The sequence below is a fragment of the Oncorhynchus gorbuscha genome, linkage group LG25 (genome assembly GCF_021184085.1).
Source record: "Oncorhynchus gorbuscha isolate QuinsamMale2020 ecotype Even-year linkage group LG25, OgorEven_v1.0, whole genome shotgun sequence".
NCBI lineage: Eukaryota > Metazoa > Chordata > Actinopteri > Salmoniformes > Salmonidae > Oncorhynchus > Oncorhynchus gorbuscha.
The window spans coordinates 23,956,892-23,980,519 of NC_060197.1; the positions used below are offsets into that span (position 1 = coordinate 23,956,892).

Here is a 23,628-nt window from a genome sequence, read left to right on the forward strand (position 1 = left end):
AAAGAAAATAACATCGCTTTTAACAGAAAGGGATGGCAGTAATACATATTATTTTTATTTTCATTTCACATTCAAATACAACTATTGAAATAAATGTTTGATAGTCTATGAGAGGTGCTAAGGAAGAAACAGTGAGGCAAAGCGAATTTATGCTAAAAACCCTCTCGACTGACAACACACGAAACCCGTCGCACTCCATCGCGTCATTTATGACCTATCTTAAGCGGTGCAGGGTAAGGTGCAGGTAAGAGTACCACATTTTCGGCATTTTCTAAGATTTTGCTTCTCATGAAGTTAGAAAAAAATGTGTTATATAAGCTATGGATGTGCTGCAAAATAGAAAATAGACATTATAAGCAGTGGAAGCCGTGAAAGTATGACACGCGGTGAGTTCTCAGTGAGCTGTGTTCTATTATGAAAGTTGTTTTGTTTATTTGCCTGTTGGTGTCAACAAAATGGCACTTTGATGTAGTCTAGGTGATTGTGACAATTAATAGTATGAGGGTGACAGCTATTTGCTGGTAGAGCAAGTCTACGTGATGTCATGCAGGGCTTTGTCAGAAATTGACCCTTGCTCTACATGTAATGTACATAGCTGATTGTCTGGAAGGGACTTTTGAACTACACAACACGTGTCCTCCACTGCCATTGCGTGCTCTCTCTCTCTCTCTCTGCAGGTTCTTAATAATGTTATCCAGCTAGCTAAGCATCTTGTTCTTTTCATTAAAGTGCCTTACATAATATAATGAGTGTCCACAGCTACACCAAGGCTAAGTACGACCGGAGTGACAAGATGGAGATGGGTCTGCCCGACTTCCCTAGTGGACCTCTGGACATATACAGGAAGAAAGCATCCTTCAACTGGAAAGAGATGGTCATGTTCCTTGAGGGAGAGGACATGCTAGCATTTAAGGTAGGCTTTGTAATGAGCATTAAGGGTAGGCCAGGTCAGAGCCTTCTATTTGCAAATAAAAAGCTCTGGGCTATGTAAAGAAAATCTGCCAAAGGAAACTGACTGTTAGACCTATTCTTAGAGGAATATCTTACACAAGTCACTTTATAATATTTTCTCCCATAATTCCACAGCAACACGTGTTCCGGATGTTGGAGAATGACCCTATCTTCGTCCGGCAGTCCGGCGAGGACATGTCAACGGAGAGGATGCGTGAGGTCACTTTCAGACGGTGTAAACAGCTGTTCCGGTATGACTTCTTGACACGCGATGACATCATGGCGAACCCGTGGAGGACGGTAGTGCTCAATGACTGTCTGGGCATGTACGATTGGTCATTGGGCGCCAAGTACTTCCTCAACAAAGGGGTGAGTTTAGATGGATGGAGGGAGAGAGAGTTAGATAGATAGTGCTCAAGGACTGTCTGGACATGTACAACTGGTCACTGGGGGTTAAGTTCTCCCTCAACAAAGGGGTGAGGGTTGTCAGTAGTTACGACCCTAAGTTTTGGTGTTTTTTTAGGATCCCCCATTAGCTGCTGCAAATGCAGCAGCTACTCTTCCTGGGGTCCACACAAAACATAAAACATGTCTATTAATGTTCTGTATTATGTCAAGAACAGCTCAAGGACAGAACTACATCATTTTTAAATGTTAAATGTTAATGTTAAATGTTCTTTTTTTTTAAGGCACACGTAGCCTACATATCAATACACACAAACTATCTAGGTAAAATAGGGAGAGACGTTGCGCCGTGAGGTGCTGCTTTACCTGTTTAAAAAAAAACAGGTTTGCTGTTGTTCATTTGAGCAATATGGAGTGGAGTTCCATGCATTAATGGCTCTATATAATATAAAACTGAATTTGTACTGGATTTGGGGACTGTGAAAGTGAGTTAACACACTCACTTTGATGACCTCCCATACAAGTCTATCTATTGCCTCTAAGCCTTGACCTTTAGTCATATGCATGTTGTTGAACCTCTTGTACAGTATGACATTATGCATGTATCTTCTCAAGAGTAATGATATGAGAGGTTACAGTATAATCACATTCATGCTCTGTTTCAGATGTTTGGTGCGACTGTGGCCAACTCCGGATCCCAGAGACACAGCCAGTTTGTGCAGGATACAGAGGACATGATGGTAAACAAACAGTCAGCATTCACATGAATTGATATCTCCCTTTAAAATGTATTGGATTCAATGTAAACACATCTTAAAAGTGATTTCATTCTTCTTTATAGTGGCAGGTTATTGCCTTTCAGTGTGTTATGTAAATATGTTCTTTGACCTCTATGCTGCCAGCTATGCTTAGACTCTCATTAGAATGCTGTAACTAAAATACTACTTCTTACACAAATGGTTATTTAATATAATTTTTAAATTATACAACAGACAATTTCTCTATTTCAAAAAACATGTATCCCAGTCACACAAAGCTGTTGAAATACAATGTAACTGTTGTGGTGTCCCACGTCCTAAGCTGCACCTGTTGTTGTTTGACTGTCCACAGACATTTGGATGCTTTGCATTGACAGAGCTGAGCCATGGCAGCAATACCAGAGCTATGAGGACCACAGCCAAGTATGATCCCAGCACACAGGTGCCCTCTGACTCCATTAGAACCGTATTCTATACGGAATATTGAGTTATTTCATCTGTAGATTTTGAATGTGTCAGTCTCCTTTTTCATTTTAATGCCCTTTGTTTGTATCTATATATATATATATATATATATATATATATATATATTATGATCGCTGGTCTGTACTAAGAATATACTATACTCAAGTGAACTCTCTCTTTCAGGAGTTTGTGATCCATTCCCCTGATTTTGAGGCTGCCAAGTTCTGGGTGGGGAACCTGGGGAAGACGGCTACACACGCTGTGGTGTTCGCCCAGCTCTACACCCCTGACGGAGCCTGTCACGGCCTGCACTCCTTCATAGTTCAGGTACAGGGAGCTTATTTAAATGAACCTTTTGCATACATGTACTACTTTGTGTCCTCAGAGTTAGCAATCCTTTATGATTTTCTAAAAACACATTTTACATTTTAAAACTAAAACATGCTTCTACTATCTTTGCTGGTGAAACTGTGATATTGTAACCTAAAAGAATGTGTTTGACAGGTCAGAGATCCCAAGACTCTGCTGGCGATGCCAGGAGTAATTGTTGGAGATATGGGCAAGAAGCTCGGCCAGAACGGACTGGACAATGGGTAAGTTCAATACCATGTTTTATTGCGAATTTAAACAATGCATTTCTCCTCATCACACCACTGCATTCTATGGCATTCAGTCAAAATGAGTACCAGTAATAATTTTACTAAAGAGAGAGTAATATTCATTGTGAACTTTGGTGGTGACACTTCGCAAGACCACCAGAGGGCAGTTGAATCCTACTTTAAATTACTCTAGAACTTCCACAATGTCCTATGGAACAGACGTTTCAACCATGAGAATGTTCTTTTTAATGAATGTTTTAATATTTTCTTCCAGGGTGTGCAGGATTTCTACAGTACCCGTGCTTAGAACTGGGCTGTACTGTATACATCACCACACTAACTATGATTTGAAATGTATTCCTAAGATAGACCTGCACAAAAGTCTGAGCCTTTTGTTTCCCGTACCAGGTTTGCGGTGTTTCACAATGTCCGAATCCCTCGGGAGAATATGCTGAATAAGACCGGTGATGTCACCCCTGAAGGACACTACGTCACACCTTTTAAGGTGAGGAAACACACACACTCATGAATAGCTTTTGTTCCTCTCTGGGAAAAAATATATAAGGAAGGAAGTAGTAATCACATTTTTACAACAAACTACGTGTACAACTATGATCAAATATATATATTCTGTTCTTCTCCGGCTCAGAGAAAAATAGTTTGGCGTTGTAAAGTTCTAGCCCGGATTCCAACTCCAACCTTCTAAATAACTTGGCTAGACTCTACTCAGTCGTGACAGTGATGAGATGTCAAATTAAAACGTATATAAAAACATTCTGGTTCGTAGTCTTCAGACAGCCACGACTCTTTAATCTGTTTTTGTTCCAAACAAACATGGTGGGTTTGACGCAACACATGTGAACGCACACACACAAACATGGATGGTTTAGACAAACATGTCAAAAGAAAATACCAGGGCTCTCTGGGTTCTCTTGAATGATGGGAACTTGGTCTGAGGAGGGAACTTGGTCTGAGGAGGCTTCTGAGGACACAACTTGGTCTGAGGAGGCTTCTGAGGACACAACTTGGTCTGAGGAGGCTTCTGAGGACACAACTTGGTCTGAGGAGGCTTCTGAGGACACAACTTGGTCTGAGGAAACAAATAATGACTCGGGGAGGAGGTAGGCCTTAATTGTTCTGTGGTTTGTTGCAGTTTCAAGTTTTATTAGTCATATGTATGGGATACGCATGGTTCACATTGTTCAACGGAATGCTTACTTGCATGTTCCTTCTCGACAAGGCAACAACAATAACACATAATAAAAGATAAGAATACAAACTTAAAGTAAACGGCTCAGTAGTATAGAATAAGCATTTAAGTATAATACAGGAGTTCGGTTTGGATCCCCAGCAAGGCCCTGCATGCTGGTCAAAATTGGTACCTTTTTACTGCTGGTTTAATTGGTAATTATGAGCTGAAAGGAAGAAGGCGTGAGAAAGAAAGGGTGAGGGAAGGGTTGGAAAATGCTTCTGTACATGTAAGGGGAGTTAATCATTTGATTTAGTCTTTGAGTGGGATTTCCCACCAGAATCAGATTTGAAGTGAATACTTACTTAGAGTTTTACGCTCTTGCATAAGCCTTATTTTTCAAAGTTTATTTAAGGGCTCCCAGAAATAAACTATGAAACTATAGAAAAACTGAATGTTAATATTCTAAAACTCAACGTTAATCCCTCCCACCTCTCTCTGGCCCCCAGGACCCTAACAAGCGTTTCGGGGCTTCCCTGGGTGCCCTGTCGGGGGGCAGAGTCTCCATCTCCAGAATGGCTGTGGTCAACCTGAAGCTAGCCATGACTGTAGCTATCCGTTTTTCTGCCACCCGACACCAGTTTGGACCTAAAGACGACCAGGAGATTCCTGTCATAGAGTACCAGCTCCAGGTAATGTACAGTTATGGACCTTTCAGTTGGTTAGGTTAGGTTGGTGGACATAGGTATAAGCCAGGAGTTTCCCCCCCATTTTTCCAGAGACATTCCTGAGGATATGTGTCCCTAAAAATCATTCCATTGAAGGTTAAATATGTTTTCTGTGGACCCCAGTGGGGTATGCTACAAAGCAGGATCAATGAGTTAGCCAGCTAATTTGCCTAAATATCCAGAAATAACTTTTTTTTAGAAAGATTTACTCAACAACTAAAAATACATGCGTTTAGCTTTCTTAATAAATCAGAAAATCTAAAGTTATTTTGTTTTTTAAAGGTACCCTGTTGTAGGCAGTTAGCCTTGTGGTTAAGAGCATTGGGCCAGTAACGGAAAGGTCGCTGGTTCGAATCCTCCAGTCAACAAGGTGGAAAAATCTGCCGTTCTTGAGCAAAGCAATTAACACCCAACAATAACTGCTCCCCGGGCGCCAGTGACATTGATTAAGGCAGCACTCCACACCTCTCTTATTCAGATGTGTTGGGTTAAATGCGGAAGGCACATTTCGGTTGAATGTATTCAATTGTGCAACTGACTCGGTATCCCTTTGTCTGGTTGCAGCAATGGCGTCTGATCCCTTACCTGGCGGCCGTGTACGCTCTGGACTACTTCTCTAAATCCATCTTTGGGAACTTTGTGGAGTTCCAGATCGGTATGATGATGAAGGACAAAAGCGACAGACAGGTAAGGAAGGGAAGGAGGGGGGGATCGAGATGGCGAGAGAGGGGAGAGCGAAAAAGACACACAAACACCCATAGTTAGTTCTGTGCGGTATGTGTTTTAACTAGGCGGAGCTCGGCAGAGAGATCCATGCCATTTCCTGCTCCAGTAAGCCCTGGGGTCCTGGACGGCTCAGAGGGGTATCCAAGAGTGCCGTGAGGCTTGCGGAGGACACGGATACCTGGCCAGTAAGTCACACTCATAATAATATAATAATAAAACCCTAGCTCCAACCACAACCCTAGCTCCAACCACAACCCTATCTTCATGTCCCCATCCTGCTTCAACCCTAAACCCAGCCTCAACCCTAACCCTAACTTCATGTCCACATCCTAGTTCAACCCTAACCCCAGCCTCAACCCTAACCCTAACTTCATGTCCACATCCCAATTCAACCCTTGCCTCAACCACAACCCTAACCCTAATCCACATCAAATCTGTCTCCTAATAATGATGCTGAATGTTGACTCCCTTGTAGTGAATCGTCTGGGGAGCCTCAGGGATGACAACGACCCTAACTGTACATATGAGGGAGACAACAACGTGCTCCTGCAGCAGACCAGCAACTACCTCCTCAGCCAACTACACGCCAAACAACAAGGTTAGTATTAACACCAGGAACACTTTCTTTCATGGTCTGCTTCTAAATGCTTTATAAACCATTATGGAACTGCTTTGTATATCATTACATATCAGTTTCAGAGTAACTGAAATCCTAAAGACACTGGGCACATTATTTGTGTGCCATTGAAATATTTCAATTTACGCATGAGATTGTAATGTTAACTGTTTGTCTCACTGTTTTATGTGCTGGTTTTGTTGCTGTTTTTGTAGATGGAGTGAGGATTGTGTCGCCATAAGCTGCTTATAAATGTCTTATAAACTATTATTTGTTTGTTGTAGATGGAGTGAGGATTGAGTCTCCACTAGAGTCTGTCAACTTCCTGGAAGACTTTGACAGCATTCTGGAGACCAGGTTCACGGCAACGTCGGTGGAGGAGTGCATGGACTCTGCAGGTAACACACACACACACACACACACTTGTCTCTACAGCTACAACACACACAACTCTCTCTAGTCACTACTCTGCTCCGTGCAGAAATTGCCCATGGCCAGTCAGTTATGTAACATGCCCAGTGTTGTTATACTACTGGAAAGTGCTGTACTGGAAAGCTATTTGTCATGATGCCAGAGATAACACTCACTTTCCAGTTGTCACATCTGGTAGAAGGCAAGCGAAGCCATACTGACCCTCTGAAGGACCCCCATTCCTCCACCAGGGCAAGCTGCCCCTGGAAGTGCCTGTTTGAAGCAGTCACAAAATCCCCATCTTTTCTATTGTAATATAGCTCAACCATAGCTTTCATTATAGAGGGCTGGAACCAAATGATTTAAATTCAAAAAAGCAATCTAAACCAACGCAAATAGAACGTGTTGAATCAAACACAGATACGTGCACACACACACACCGGCTTTAGCTGTGTTTTGCATGCTGCTGTGTGACTGAATGAATGCCCTTCAGAGGTAAAAGCCGTCCAGACAGCCTCAGTCTAAGAGGGAACAGATAATGTGAACCTTGGTTAAAGCCTCTTTCCTCATATGGCACACATATACATATATACACAAACACACACATCTGCAAAACATCTGGTCCATTTATTCACATATACCACAGAGGGTGCCGCTGGTCTACGAGCGACCGAGGTCTACTCTGCCAGCTAATTGGCTGAATTGGAACGAGAAAGGGGGAAAATAAAGGTGGCCATTTTGCGTACCGGATCGGGTCGCTGTCTGTCACCATCATACTGTTTGTGTTGCCACAGTGAAGGCCAAGCAAATGCGTCTGTCTCATAAGAAGGAGTAGGTGGAGTAACGTTCAAGACACGTGCTTCAGTTGCGTCCAACACTGTGTTAACTGAGTTGGTTGTTAACGCATGCTGGTGACTTACTGTCATTGTTATAGAGATAGTCATCTCGTCCTGTTATGATGGGATGTGCCGTTCGAATGCAGTTGCCCGACAACAGCACCACCACAGTGCTCCCTAAAGGAGTATCTCATTCTCATCACGTTGATGACCAACTTTTGTTCTTATTTTCTCGCCACCTTTTTGATATTTTTACTCCTTCAAAAGTGAATTATGTTAAACTTGAAAAATGAAGGTTCCTGTAAACTAACATCATCTGAACACTAAATCTTAAACTCTAAAGCTCCCCAATTAGGGCTGACGCCATTTAGTCGACTGGTTGATTGTAGGCTGTTGGTTAACCAAAGTTTCTGTAGTCGAGCAGTGACAAAGAAAAATGTAATATGGTGTACAAGTTACAAGTGGACATCCTGCGTGGGGATGGCAGTCCATCAATCCATGACGAGCCACTGAAATTGTTCTTATGTAATATAACCATATACGACACCAATAAAATTAATATTTAAAACAAATGTGCTTTCTCCCTCCTTGGGTAGTGGTCGCTGTCCACGGTTCTGAAACACTGCGCTGTTGAATTGCCGTCTTTTTCTAGACCATGTTGCTATGTGAAAACAGCCCTTGTGCCTTATTGTCTGAGAAAAGTGACGAGAGAGGAAACTTAATTAGGTCTATAATCAACAGCCTAACTGTTTAATGTGCCTGGCTTTATAAATCATCCACATACATCTACAGAAATAAGGCAGATTCTGCTTCTGTGGGCTGTTTTTGAGTGTTTGTTCATTAGCCTAGTGATCGCGTTAGCACCAAACCTCATGCAACGACATGTCAAGTAAACCCTTTAACACATTCGGCTGTTTTCAACCTGTGCTTTGCTGTAATAAAGTCTGTACCCTTTAAAAAATAAATAATTAATAACAGCCTCTCTGGTAATTTAGAATTTATTTAGTGCTTACACTGGTCCAAATAGAAACACTTTTTCTTGATCTCCCTTGTTATTATTACAATTATTATGATCGTCGTTATAATAATAGGTCATGTCATTATCATTAGTAGGCTTAGTATAGCAGCCTTGTATAACCACCATTGAGCTATAGGCCTTAGAGCACATCCTGTTTTGTCTTCATACCGTAATTTAATTAGGCCTATATTTCAATACTTCTATAGGCTACTGTATCAATCAATCATTCATTCGTTCATGTCATCACACAGCACAGGAGTCACTCATGATTTGAAATGCAGTCAGGTATTTTAGTTTTAAAATAAAGTGAGCCTTGAATAATTGGCTTAAACAATAAAGAAACCGTTGCATTTCAGGAAATTTCATTCACGAATGAATGCAACTGTTTTTAGCCTTTGATGTAATAAAGGGTTAACAAAAAATACCATTACAACAGACTCTCTGGTGTGCTTATACTTTGTTTTGTGTTGTTTACATTGTTCCAAATGGTCAGATAAATTATATTGTAATCTATACAGCACCTGTTTGGCACACACAATATGCACAGAGCGCTTGCTCCTTACCTTATTTTTCTTGATCTCCAGTATTTTCCACAACTAGTCACATTTATTCCACACATCTGACTTTATTTTTTACCTCCTGAGCAACCTGTAAATATTCCCCCTTTCGAGTGTTATTTGTCACGTCCTCCATTTTGCTGTCACATGTGTTATGGTGTTCAGAGTTTGTTATAACCAGTTTATTGATGTGTTCATGATATGCTATAGGCACGGTCTGCCTGCTCTTTAGGCAGGATTAGGCGGCCGCCTATGGCAGAAAATTAATTAGGAAGGCATTCTCTGAGCTAAACTGACCAAAACGCACCAACAACAACACACAAAACCTCACATAATTCTGCCCAAAAACCAATGGCAATTTCTCTCATCCCCAGGCATATGGGTTTTTTAGGTGAGCGCTGATGTCGCCCTTTGATAAGCAGTGCCCACTTTGAAAGGCAGGGGCCAAAAATATTTTTCTAGTCCATTCTCAGCGCATCTCTCCAGGGTGCTGTTTGACAAAAGCAACACTGCAGCGCTCCACTGATGTTCAGTCCAAAAAAAACAACTCCTATAAATCATGTAGCAGATAGCGTATGTGGCCTTTCTGTAACCTACAGGCTGGAGATGAAATGTGTGACAATGTAATGAGACCGGACACTTTTTACATCATGCAGGTTTCTCCGATCAAATAGCCGAACCTAAATGGCGCTCAATCAAATAAAAAATGAGCTGTCGTGTTATCAAAGCAACATATCCTAAAACAGGACAGACAGGTCAAAGGTCAAAGTAGTCTGTCCATTCCATATTGTCCAATCACAATTGTTGTCCAGGAGTTTCAACCCATTGTCGTGAACATTGGTTTCAAGTTTACATCCGCCGATTTATTGACAAGATGATCATAGTGAAAAATAAAATACTTAAGCATTTCCCGCTGTGTAAACGCATTGCAAATAGTCTCGCGATAACTCCTGATAATGTTGGCCAGCTAATATTCAAAGTGTAAATAGCAAAATTGATACGTTACAGGAATCAGGACTAATAAAGCCAATGCAATGGCCTGTTTTACAAACGGTGGGCCTACCACATGGATGGGCATGGTAGGCTACACCCTAGTACGCACAAGCCAATTTTTTTTGTGTGTGTTACAAATGGTAGGCTTACCACATAGAAGGGCATTCATAAAATTGTATTTCAATCAACACTGTAGGCTACACCTTAGTAATCACGGACCGATTGCCTTTTGGACGTCTTTTTTTCGGTGCAGTTCCGGACTGGCCTTGATTTCCACAACCACAGACGATGGTTTTTGGTCTGGTTCATACCAAATCTGAACCAATGGTAGACGTTATGTTTGGTTCAGGCCTAGACCAGCCTTGATTTGGTCCAAACATAGACTTATATAAATGACTTATTTTCAACTTCATTCAGAACCAAAAAATGAGCCTGATTTCAACATCAGGAAAATATGTGTTTTTTCCAAACATGCCTGTCAGTGCCCTGGGAAATATATATTTGAACCCTTTAACACATACGATCACATATTTGTGATCCTTGTTGAATGGTCCTTGCAGCGTACCGTTACATTTGATTTTTATTCCCCATTTATTATTCAAAATACAAATCAACAATTTACATTGTCACATCATACAAAACAGAACACAGGTATTAATATATATAAATACAATTCTAGTGCAATTACATTTGTGATGAACAGTAGCAACAGAAGTATGACGCAACAAACGTGTCTAAACAGCGTTGTCTGAAAAGCATCTAAACAATATTTTTTACTGATGGTAAATAAAGGACTTCACAACTGTATCCCTAAATTTCACCTTTTATTGTAAAAGATAAATGTGAACTTCATCATCCAAACATCACACAGAATACATCCACAGCCAAACTCATTCCACAAACCTGTCTAAATAACAAAACCAAAAAAAAACACAAGTTAGTGAACAAACAGCTAGACTGTTTACAATGTACCCCATCTCTGGTGAGCACTAGGGAGAAATGTAAAATTGTTTAGAAAAGAGATGCGTGTCAACTAAGCTAACAGCAGCTAAATTCTTCATGGTGTCAGGCATGTTCGTTTATGTATGACGAGCAAAAACTCCCTAATCCCAGAATGCCATTCACTATAAGACGCAAATAAACAAAGTCAAACATTGCTGCGTCCATTGCCTGAAATATTAACTTTAGTTTGGCCAATTTTCTGCATATTACAACTCTTCGATGTACGCGTTACAGTGTATACAAGAACCGGAGCACATGACTTGACAAGTCGTTTACCGTTTTTTGACAAATTACAAAGCAAATCAAATGTTATCACCTCCTAGAAAATAGACCCAAATTCCAACTGTAGCACAAACACTAAACAGGGATGAAACCATTTCAGGGGGGGTTTGTGTGGGGGTTCATTTCATTTGTGAGGGGGTTTCAAGTCAATGGGGGGTAGAAATGGGGGAACGGTTATTCAACCATTCTGACCGGTGCTAAGCACAGTCACTCTACTGTCTGTTTAAAAATTTTTTTTTAAATAACACAGCTCAGCAAGTCTGAGCCCGGCAGGCACGATCAAATCAAATTGCTGGTCGGACTCCCTCTAGTCATTTGTGTGTCTTAATTATTTAATCAAACAGTGTGCTTAAAGCATCAGACAAGCTCAGTGAATATAGTTGATTTGATTAAAAACACATCTGCTGTGTCAATATATGGAAAATACAGGTTTAATCGATTGGTCGACAAAGATTTTTTTTTTTCTTTTTCTGGGACAGCCCTATCCCCAATATTCTCCTGTTATAATTATTTCATTCTCTGACCCTTCAATGTTCTCAATGTCTCTGGTTAGTGTGTGTGTTCCTGCGTCTCCAAACCTTACAACCATAAAGCTTCTCATATTCTCCTAATAATCATTCCAGGATCATATGTTTGTTGTTATTCATCATCATGTTACACACTCCTTTGCATTCCTTGGCCCTAGAAGCTGTAAAAACAACTCGCACACACATACCTTCACTCGCTCAACCCCCACTCCTTATAAAGCTAGCCCAATAAAACAGTGTTTTCATGGTCAGAAGGATTCAGGTTAGTCCCTCACTACTTCTTCTATGTGATCTGACTTTTTGATTTCTAACAGACTATGACAGGGTTGTCCAAGAGCTGTTCCATGACTTGCTAGAAGATTAAGTGTATTATGATAGAGAACAAAAAGTTGAATTGATACCCTATGCATTGCAAATCTTTCTTGATACTCTTCCATAAATTCATATTTGAAATATTACCTGATAATCTCTGAAGTCAAACTCGTTTCCTTTTTAATACGCTCATATTGTAAATATTCCCTGATGAAATCTGTGTTTTTAACACTAGAAAGCTTACTCATGTCTTCCATTATTTAATATTGTATATAAAATAACGGAATAAATCATATTAGCGGTTGACATCTGTGTTTTTATGATCTGAAGCCTAACATATTTCCTTGTCTCTCTTTCCACCTCAGTGCCGTTGGCAGCGTATAAATGGCTGGTGTGTTTCCTACTGAGAGAGAGCGAGAGGAGAGTGACTAAGGAAAAGGCTTCTGGCAAGGCTGACTTTGAGGCCCGCAACAACAGCCAGGTAAATAGTACACACAGACACACAACAGGAGGGGACTGAGTAAGGTCAGATAAAACATTAAACTACTGGTCCTCCACTTTCATCTCCATCATCACTTTCATGATTTTATTTGAACATTTATACAGCTGTTTTTACATTGATGTCATTGCATTTCAGAAGCTGAAAGGTCCTCATAAGATACTGTAGTTCTGGGCTATCTGCTTCTCTACAGGCACGTGTACCAACCAAGTGCTTCTAGAACAGTCATTAGCTAGGTTTCCATCCAATTGGCGAAAGATTTTCATGTAAATATTTAAAAAAAAAATTGCATTTTCCCACCAGAGAGGTTTCCATCAAATTGACTTGTTGCGGATGAAAGGCTGTGCGTCATGACGTAGTGCACATAAAAATAACATTTGCAGTTAAATTCCCATGTACCGAATACAATGTATTTATTTTTTAAATGGGTTTCCCTTGCATTCAACTCTACCCATGGTTTTGTCACACAAACTGTTGCGATATATAGCAAATGTGCCCAGTTTGGTCTTGGCACATGCGCTGTAGCCCAGGGTTTTTCAAACTGTAGTCCACACCCCACTAGGGGTCTGTGGCGGTACTGCAGGGGATCCGCAAAGTTATTATAGAATTTTTGGGGGACAAATTATTTTATGAATATCGCTAGCTGTAACAGAATACTATCGTGTATACCATTTTTATGTCTCTGCATCCGTTTTGAAAGAAGTTATAGGTAGTTTCACGAGCCAATGCTAACTAGCAATAGCGCAGTGACTGGAACTCTACAGGAACAGCATGCTAGCTTTTCCTGTTCATCCGACTCTGGGAAGTAGTTAAAGGGCTTCAATGCCAAAATATCGAACTATCGCTTTAATATAGAGGAAATGACAGTAATCTGAGCTAATTACAGGATTTTTTTTCTGTATAGAAAATTCTTAGGCACGCTGTGGTCATTTTTAGGATGGAAAAACAGTAAATGACAAAAAAACAGAACGTATGCAGAAAATATATTGAACTAATATATATATTTATTTCTCAGACAGAGTTCAGTGTGTCAAATCGGAGGGCCTGTTGTCCGGACCTCTGGCAGTCTCTAAAGGGTTGCCACAGGGTTCAATTCTCGGATTCTCATTCGCCATGGAAAAATGCATTGAATTGCAGGAAATTACCTTTTAAAACAAAAAATTTGTCTCTCAACTCTATGCCAAACTGTGTAGAATTGCTGGAAATTAGCTTCAAAACTGCAACATTTTATCTCAGCTCAATACATATAGATATTTTTTTATTGTAAAAAATTACCTTTTATAATGGCAACATTTTGGGTCGCCTGGGTGGGGGTCCCTGGGCAAGAAAAGTTTGAAAACCCCCACTCTAGCTAACAGCTTGCAGATGCAGTGTGGGTTGGCTAGCCTACATGATGAGATTGTTATGGACAAGAGTGAGATAAGCCAGGCATCAATCATCACTTCACCAGAATAAGACCCTCGATATTTATTGGAAAGGAGCGTCAAGCTCATCACCGTGCAATTTCACCACCCTTTGAAGATCATCGTAACTTATTTAATCTGTAGCCTTATAAACTGCATTCTTTCTCGAGTCGTAGTGGGACGACCACACAATGTGTAGTCGCGTGACTCCAAATTTCGATATGATGGTTATTATATCAATATTTGCACATAAAGCCATTTCCACCACCATTTCTCGCATAAATAATTGTACAAACACAAAAAGATCCCACCTTGTCTAGCGTATTGTTTTGTCAACATTTGGAAAGTTTACCGACAAATTTCCATCAACCTGTCATGAAATGTACTCATTTACATTTACATTTAAGTCATTTAGCAGACGCTCGTACCCAGACCAGGGGACTAGGTGGGGAACACAGCGACCTTGGCAGAGCGGTAGAGGAGTTCAGAGGCGTGGGAGAGGATCTGTGTTCTCTCTGCCGACATGGAACAGGAAGGGTGGGCATCACCCAGTCAAGGCCAAACAGGGGGAGAGGCACAGACACACAATTTAATACCAGGACTGAGAATGGGGGTTATGATAACTCGAGGGGGGGTGTAGTGGATTGGGGTTTGTGTGCTTTTGGTTCACTCTCAAACCTGCAGTGTTAGGAAATTGGAATCTAGTACCACTGTTTTTTCTCTTGCTCTCTCTCTATGCGTACTTACGTTTAGCTAGTATAACTTGTCACTTTTTGTCATTCCTACAGTGTTAGTACAAGTAGCTTTTTACATTTCCAAACATTGCGCTCTCTGTGTTTGCGTACGTGTGTGTCTGTGCATATCCAGGTGTTCTACTGCCGTTCCTTGTCCATCGTGTACATAGAGCACACCGTGGTGCAGAGGTTTCACGACCAGACCCATGATGAGGACACACCGACTGGTCTCAGACCAGTTCTTAAACAGCTCTGTGCCCTCTACGGCCTGTGGACCCTCAGCAACCACATGGCCACGCTGTACCAGGGTCAGGTTCATTTGAGTGCTGGCCGTCTTTCTCATTCAAGTTTGACTTCCCCATATTCATATAGGGTCTGATCTAGGATCAGTGTATCCTTTTACATAATAATGAATAAGATAACATGGACCAGATAGGCCTGATCCTAGATCAACACTCCTACCCGGAGACACTTGATTCATACATCTCCCAAAGTCAACATCTCCCAAAGACTGTATCCTTGTGAGATTTTAAGCACGCCTGGTTATGTATTATATTCTGTGTGTTGCTGTTGTGTTCCTCCAGGGGGTTATTTCTCTGGTTGGGAGCCAGCTGATTGGATCCAGCAGGCCATCCTCACCCTCTGCTCTCAGGTCAGTTCTCATATAAACTAGGGTTGGGCGGTATCCATATTTTCATACAGTTTCTGTACCATACCTAGGTATACACTTGGGCATGTATGTTTAATACAGTTAAAAATCGATTTTAATTTAAACGGTATTGAAAATCATACTGTTGGTATCTAGAAATACCCCAGTGTTTACGGAATAAACCGAATATTGCCCAAGCCTAACATGCATAAACAAATGAGATTGGCCTAAATACCCCATTAAATGTCATGTGGTCTTGAGTTAAAGTGATGATTTTATTCATATGTTTGGAGGACTGAGGGGGATGACCTCATAGGTGTTTATTGGCTTGCAGTGTGCTCTCTTTAGAGAACCATCACTGTGTTCGTCTGTGTGAATACTCTTTCTGTCTCTCCCGCCATTCTTCCCATTAGTCCCTCTCTCCTTCTCTCCCTCTAACAGCTGAAGGACGAGGCCATAGCTTTGGTGGACGCCGTTGCCCCTCCTGACTTCATCCTCAACTCACCCATTGGCAATGCGGACGGGGAGGTAAGACAAGAGCGACGTGTGAAATGTGTCAGCGCCAGAGTCCTATCTAATCCTGATCCGGTGCATTTTAAAGTACATTTTAGACACCGTCACAATTCACTATACAGAAACAAAAATGGAAATATGAAAGGTTAGAATAGAAACAGAGCAGCCGAATGAGATTGTGGACCTATAGCTGCTTAACTTGCAGGAACAAAGCATTACACACACACACACACACACACACACACACACACACACACACACACACACACACACACACACACACACACACACACACACACACACACACACACACACACACACACACACACACACACACACACACACACTTGTTTGGTCTTACTCATTTACCCTAGTTTAATGGCTGTTTGGATAACGAATAACACTAGGCTTAATACTCATCCATTGATCAAATCATGTCTGTTTGAGTAATGCTAGTAACCTATTCATCCATGCACTCAGACAGTGCTCTTGTGTTTGAAGAGTCTGTGGAGACACAACAACAATGTTTGAGACACTGAGTTTCCACATAGACCATCACAATGGTCCAAACAACAAAAGGTCTACAGAGTGTTCTGCTATTAACCTACTTTTAAAGTATGGAACACTTTTTTTACTGGAATAGAGCAAGAGGAGAGTTCCAGAGGCTGCTGTCATCTTCCAGTAAACACACTGACCCAAACCTATAAACATACAGGCCCAAGTGTGTCAGCCAGGAGTGAGGTTGGGGAGGGACGGTGTGTGTGTGTGTGTGTGTGGGTGTGTCCGCCAGGATAATGCATTACTAAGGAGGCACGATGTCGCAGTGTGTGTGTATGACCTTTAACTGTGTGTGTCATCTGTTTTGGTAGGAGTCTGGCTTTCAAATGCTCCCCTTGTCTTTCTGGGCTCAGAAAATGGATGCTTTGTTTTCACTCTGTGAAGACTCACAGCTGCTTTCGTTGGCAGACAGTACACACACGCACACACAATACTGGACCTGGAGAGAGTGGGATAAACATGCCTTCCTATCCTGAGCTGAGTAGTAGAATAAATCTGTACAATTGTAAGCAAATCTAAATAGATCTTTAATCAATATATTTATCATCATTGTTATTTAATAGTGACACTAATAGTAGAACGACAGAACAGTCACAGAAGCATGAGATGGAGTTCTGTGGTAGTAGTGCTGGTGGTAGTATTAGTAATGGTAGTACTGGTAGTAGCAAGAATAGTGTTTGTCTTACCTGCTTTTGCTAGTAGCATTGCTATAAAATGTTGTTGATGTTGCTATTAATGCATGTTCACAGGTGCAAGTTTCAGAGCAGACGTTTAACCGAATTAGGGTTGTTTTATGGTGTCGCTGAAGCAATGGCATTTCCTTCCAACCTCACGCAATGGTGTGAGTCTGACCCTCTCTGCTCCCTGGCCTTGACATTGAGCTTTATATACGCAAAAGTGTGTGGACACTCCTTGAGATTAGTGGATTTGGCTATTTCAGACACACCCGTTGCTGACAGGTGTATAAATTCGAGCACCCAGCCATGCAATCTCAATAGAGAAACATTGGCAGTAGAATGTCCTTACTGAAGAGCTCAGTGACTTTCAACGTGGCACCGTCATAGGATGCCACTTTTCCAACAAGTCAGTTTGTAAAATTCCTGCCCTTCTAGAGCTGCTCCAGACCACTGTAAGTGCTGTTACTGTGAAGTGGAAATGGCTAGGAGCAACAATGGCTCAGCCGCGAAGTGGTAAGCCACACAAGCTCACAGAATGGGACCCCCGAGTGCTGAAACGCGCAGCGCGTTAAAATCATCTGTCCTCGGTTGCAACACTCAGTACCAAGTTCCAAACGGCCTCTGGACGCAACGTCGGCACAATAGCTTTTCGTCGGGAGCTTCCATGGTCAAGCAGCCGCGCACAAGCCTAAGATCACCATGTGCAATGCCAAGCATCGGCTGGAGTGGTGTAAAGCTCACCGCCATTGGATTCTGGACAGTGGAATTGCGTTCTCTGGAGTGACGAATCACGCTTCACCATCTGGCAGTCCGACGGAAGAATCTGTGTTTGGATGATGCCAAGAGAACGCTACCTGCCCCAATCCATAGTTCCAACTGTTAAAGTTACGTGGAGGAGGAATAATGGTCTGAGGCTATTTTCATGGTTCGGGCTAGGCCCCTTAGTTTCAGTGAAAGGAAATCTAAACGGACAACATACATTGACCTTCTAGACGATTCTGTGCTTTGTGGCAACAGTTTGGAGAAGGCCCTTTCCTGCTTCAGCATGACAATGACCTCGTCCACAAAGTGAGGCCCATACAGAAATGGTTTGTTGAGATCGGTGTGGAAGAACTTGACTGGCCTGCACAGAGCTCTGAACTCAACCCCATCGAAAACACCTTTGGGATTAATTGGAATGCCGACTGCGAGCCAGGCCTAATCGCCCAACATCAGTGGATGTTCCTGCAGCAATGTTCCAACATCTAGTGGAAAGCATTCCCAGATGAATGGAGGCTGTTATAGCAGCAAGGGGGGACCAACTCTATAATAATGCCCATGATTTTGAAATGAGCAGATGTCCACATACTTTTGGTCATGTAGTGCAGGTATTCCCAAACTGGGGTACGCAATGCCATCGAGGGTACGCCAAATAAAAATGTGATTCACTTATTTATTTTTATTCATTTTTTAAACCTTACATTTTATATTTTCCAATGGGGCTAAACACTTGGGTGAGGGGTTTTTCCTCGCCCTGAGTAGCCTCGTTTCACTGCCAAAAATAAAATGAAACCATCTAGTGTTCAGCGAAATTACAGCACAATGTCAAATACAGGTAGCCTAGTCAAATAATTAACATCCAATCACATTAACCGTTTCTTTCTCGCGGGAAACCTTCACACAGACGTTTAGAAACTAAACGTGACAACAAATATAAAAGCAACAGATACCATTAATAAGAAGCGTCTAGAAGCGTATGGTGAGCTACCGAGTGGCTAGGACAGGCAGGCCCCATACTATTGTGGAGGACTTAATTCTTCCTGCTGCCACAGATATGGCTGGGACAGTGCTGGGGGAAAAGGCCAAAAAAGCTGTACAGACAATGTCCTCATCAAACACCACTGTTTCACAACGCATCAGTGACATGGCAGGAGAAGTTTTGAAATAATTACTGCTTCAAATACAAGCCAGTGAATTATATGCGTTACAGCTGGATGAGTCAACAGACATGGCGTGCCTTGCACAGCTGGTATATGTCCGTTACTTTTATGGAGGGTCAATTAAGGAAGACCTCCTCTTCTGGAAACCAGGACAACATGAGAGGATATTTTTAAAGTACTGGACAGCTTTGTGATACCAAATGGACTTTGGTGGTCAATATGTTGGTTTCTGTACTGATGGAGCAAAAGCCACGACCGGGAGACATAGTGGAGTGGTAACGCGCATGCAATTAGTTGCTCCCTACGCCGCTTGGTACACTGCAGCATCCACCGAGAGGTTCTGTTGACTCATCCAGCAACAGCGCCTCTTCAACCTCAGGAGGCTGAAAAAAATGTGACTTGTCACCGAAAACCCTCACTAACCTTTACAGGTGCACAATTGAGAGCACCCTGTCGGGCTGTATCACCGCCTGGTACAGCAACTGCACCGCCCACAACCGCTGGGCTTTCCAGAGGGTGGTGCGGTCTGCACAACGCATCACCGGGGGCAAACTACCTGCCCTCCAGGACTCTTAAAACACCCGATGTCACAGGAAGGCAAAAAAGATCATCAAAGACAATAACCACCCGAGCCACTACCTGTTCACCCCGCTTCCATCCAGAAGTGAGATCAGTACAGGTGCACCAAAGCTGGGACAGATAGATTGAAAAACAGCTTCTATCTCAAAGCCATCAGATTGTTAAACAGCCACCAGTAGCACAGAGAGGCAGCTACCTACCTATAGACTTGATATCATTGGCCACTTTAATAAATGGAACACTCGTCACTTAAATAATGCCACTTAAAGAATATTTACATATCTCGCATTACTCATCTCATATGTGTATACTGTATCCTTCACTATCTATTGCATCTTTCCAGCTCTGTCACTGCTCATCCATATATTTTAGACTTATATATTCTCATCCCCTTCCTTTACTAGATTGTGTTTTAGGTTTTGTTGTGGAATTGCTCGATATTACCTATAACTGCTGCACTGTCGGATCTAGAAGCATACGCATTTCACTACACTCGCGATAACATCTGCTAACCATGTGTATGTGACCAATAAAATTTGACTTGATTTTGCTTCCAAGGGAATGCCTGAAAGAGGAGATGGACACTACAGTGAAAATGGTTAACTTTGTTAAAGCAAGGCCCCTGAGCTCTCATGTTTTTTTCTGCATTATGCAATGATATGGCCCATCGACCATGTAACGCTTTTACAACATACGTGCTGGTTGTCAAGGAGCAAAGTATTGACACTTTTTTTTTTTTTTAATTGAAAGACAACTTTATGAAGCTTTTCTTTACTGACCATAATTTTCACTTGTCTGACCACTTGCATGATGATGAGTCTCTCACTTGACTGGCCTATCTGGGTGATGATTTTTTTCTCACTTGAATGATCTGAATCTAGGATTACAGGGACTGTCCTCAACTATATTCAATGTGCTGGACAAAATTGAGGCTATGATTTAAGAAATTGGAGCTCTTTTCTGTCAGCATTAACAAGGACAACACACAGGCTTTCCAGCATTGTATGATTTTTTTGTGTGCAAATGAACTCAATCTTACGGACAATGTCAAAAAATATATATATATCTTTTTTTTCACCTTTATTTAACCAGGTATGCAAGTTGAGAACAACTTCTCATTTACAATTGCGACCTGGCCAAGATAAAGCAAAGCAGTTCGACAGATACAATGACACAGAGTTACACATGGAGTAAAACAAACATACAGTCAATAATACAGTATAAACAAGTCTATATACAATGTGAGCAAACGAGGTGAGAAGGGAGGTAAAGGCAAAAAAAGGCCATGGTGGCAAAGTAAATACAATATAGCAAGTAAAACACTGGAATGGTTGTTTTGCAATGGAAGAATGTGCAAAGTAGAAATAAAAATAATGGGGTGCAAAGGAGCTTAATTAATTAATTAATTAAATACAGTTGGGAAATAGGCAGTTGTTTGGGCTAAATTATAGGTGGGCTATGTACAGGTGCCGTAATCTGTGAGCTGCTCTGACAGTTGGTGCTTAAAGCTAGTGAGGGAGATAAGTGTTTCCAGTTTCAGAGATTTTTGTAGTTCGTTCCAGTCATTGGCAGCAGAGAACTGGAAGGAGAGGCAGCCAAAGAAAGAATTGGTTTTGGGGGTGACGAGAGAGATATACCTGCTGGAGGGTGTGCTACAGGTGGGAGATGCTATGGTGACCAGCGAGCTGAGATAAGGGGAGACTTTACCTAGCAGGGTCTTGTAGATGACATGGAGCCAGTGGGTTTGGCGACGAGTATGAAGCGAGGGCCAGCCAACGAGAGCGTACAGGTCGCAATGGTGGGTAGTATATGGGGCTTTGGTGACAACGGATTGCACTGTGATAGACTGCATCCAATTAGGGTATTGGAGGCTATTTTGTAAATGACATCGCCAAAGTCGAGGATTGGTAGGATGGTCAGTTTTACAAGGGTATGTTTGGCAGCATGAGTGAAGGATGCTTTGTTGCGAAATAGAAATCTAGAATTGGCTTCCTATTAACTTTGGATTGGAGATGTTTGATATGGGTCTGGAAGGAGAGTTTACAGTCTAACCAGACACCTAAGTATTTGTAGTTGTCCACGTATTCTAAGTCCGAGCCGTCCAGAGTAGTGATGTTGGACAGGCGGGTAGGTGCAGGTAGCGATCGGTTGAAGAGCATGCATTTAGTTTTACTTGTATTTAAGAGCAATTGGAGGCCACGGAAGGAGAGTTGTATGGCATTGAAGCTTGCCTGGAGGGTTGTTAACACAGTGTCCAAAGAAGGGCCAGAAGTATACAGAATGGTGTCGTCTGCGTAGAGGTGGATCAGAGACTCACCAGCAGCAAGAGCTACCTCATTGACGTATACACAGAAGAGAGTCGGTCCAAGAATTGAACCCTGTGGCACCCCCATATAGACTGCCAGAGGTTCGGACAGCAGACCCTCCGATTTGACACACTGAACTCTATCAGAGAAGTAGTTGGTGAACCAGGCGAGGCAATCATTTGAGAAACCAAGGCTGTCGAGTCTGCCGATGAGGATGTGGTGATTGACAGAGTCGAAAGCCTTTGCCAGATCAATGAATACGGCTGTACAGTAATGTTTCTTATCGATGGCGGTTAAGATATCGTTCAGGACCTTGAGCGTGTCTGAGGTGCACCCATGACCAGCTCTGAAACCAGATTGCATAGCAGAGAAGGTATGGTGAGATTCGAAATGGTCGGTAATCTGTTTGTTGACTTGGCTTTCGAAGACCTTAGAAAGGCATGGTAGGATAGATATAGGTCTGTAGCAGTTTGGATCAAGAGTGTCCCCCCCCTTTGAAGAGGGGGATGACCGCAGCTGCTTTCCAATCTTTGGGAATCTCAGACGACACGAAAGAGAGGTTGAACAGGCTCGTAATAGGGGTGGCAACAATTTTGGCAGATAATTTTAGAAAGAAAGGGTCCAGATTGTCTAGCCCGGCTGATTTGTAGGGGTCCAGACTTTGCAGCTCTTTCAGAACATCAGCTGAACGGATTTGGGAGAAGGAGAAATGGGGAAGGCTTGGGCGAGTTGCTGTTGGGGGTGCAGTGCTGTTGACCGGGGTAGGAGTAGCCAGGTGGAAAGCATGGCCAGCCATAGATAAATGCTTATTGAAATTCTCAATTATGGTGGATTTATCAGTGGTGACAGTGTTTCCTATCTTCAGTGCAGTGGGCAGCTGGGAGGAGGTGTTCTTATTCTCCATGGACTTTACAGTGTCCCAGAACTTTTTTGAGTTAGTGTTGCAGGAAGCAAATTTCTTCTTGAAAAAGCTAGCCTTGGCTTTTCTAACTGCCTGTGTATAATGGTTTCTAGCTTCCCTGAACAACTGCATATCACGGGGGCTGTTCGATGCTAATGCAGAAAGCAATAGGATGTTTTTGTGTTGGTTAAGGGCAGTCAGGTCTGGGGAGAACCAAGGGCTATATCTGTTCCTGGTTCTAAATTTCTTGAATGGGGCATGTTTATTTAAGATGGTTAGGAAGGCATTTAAAAAAATATCCAGGCATCCTCTACTGACGGGATGAGATAAATATCCTTCCAGGATACCCCAGCCAGTTCGATTAGAAAGGCCTGCTCGCTGAAGTGTTCCAGGGAGCGTTTTTACAGTGATGAGTGGAGGTCGTTTGACCGCTGACCCATTACGGATGCAGGCAATGAGGCAGTGATCGCTGAGATCTTGGTTGAAGACAGCAGAGGTGTATTTAGAGGGAAGTT

At 42.1% G+C, this 23,628-nt stretch overlaps 1 protein-coding gene across 1 annotated transcript in view; it reads left to right on the top strand.

Annotated features, from left to right (window-relative positions):
• Positions 1–15: 15 nt before the first annotated feature.
• acox3 (acyl-CoA oxidase 3, pristanoyl) overlaps positions 16–23,628 on the top strand; it is a 28,111-nt gene continuing 4,498 nt past the window's right edge. Inside the window, 18 exon segments of the mRNA XM_046328325.1 lie at positions 16–244; positions 760–913; positions 1,087–1,320; positions 2,022–2,096; positions 2,467–2,556; positions 2,763–2,906; positions 3,084–3,172; positions 3,587–3,683; positions 4,877–5,059; positions 5,660–5,782; positions 5,887–5,932; positions 5,935–6,006; positions 6,297–6,419; positions 6,722–6,835; positions 12,741–12,856; positions 15,145–15,319; positions 15,596–15,663; positions 16,102–16,188. Of these exon segments, the coding sequence (XP_046184281.1) occupies positions 108–244; positions 760–913; positions 1,087–1,320; positions 2,022–2,096; positions 2,467–2,556; positions 2,763–2,906; positions 3,084–3,172; positions 3,587–3,683; positions 4,877–5,059; positions 5,660–5,782; positions 5,887–5,932; positions 5,935–6,006; positions 6,297–6,419; positions 6,722–6,835; positions 12,741–12,856; positions 15,145–15,319; positions 15,596–15,663; positions 16,102–16,188 (2,127 nt within the window). The 5' untranslated portion in view covers positions 16–107.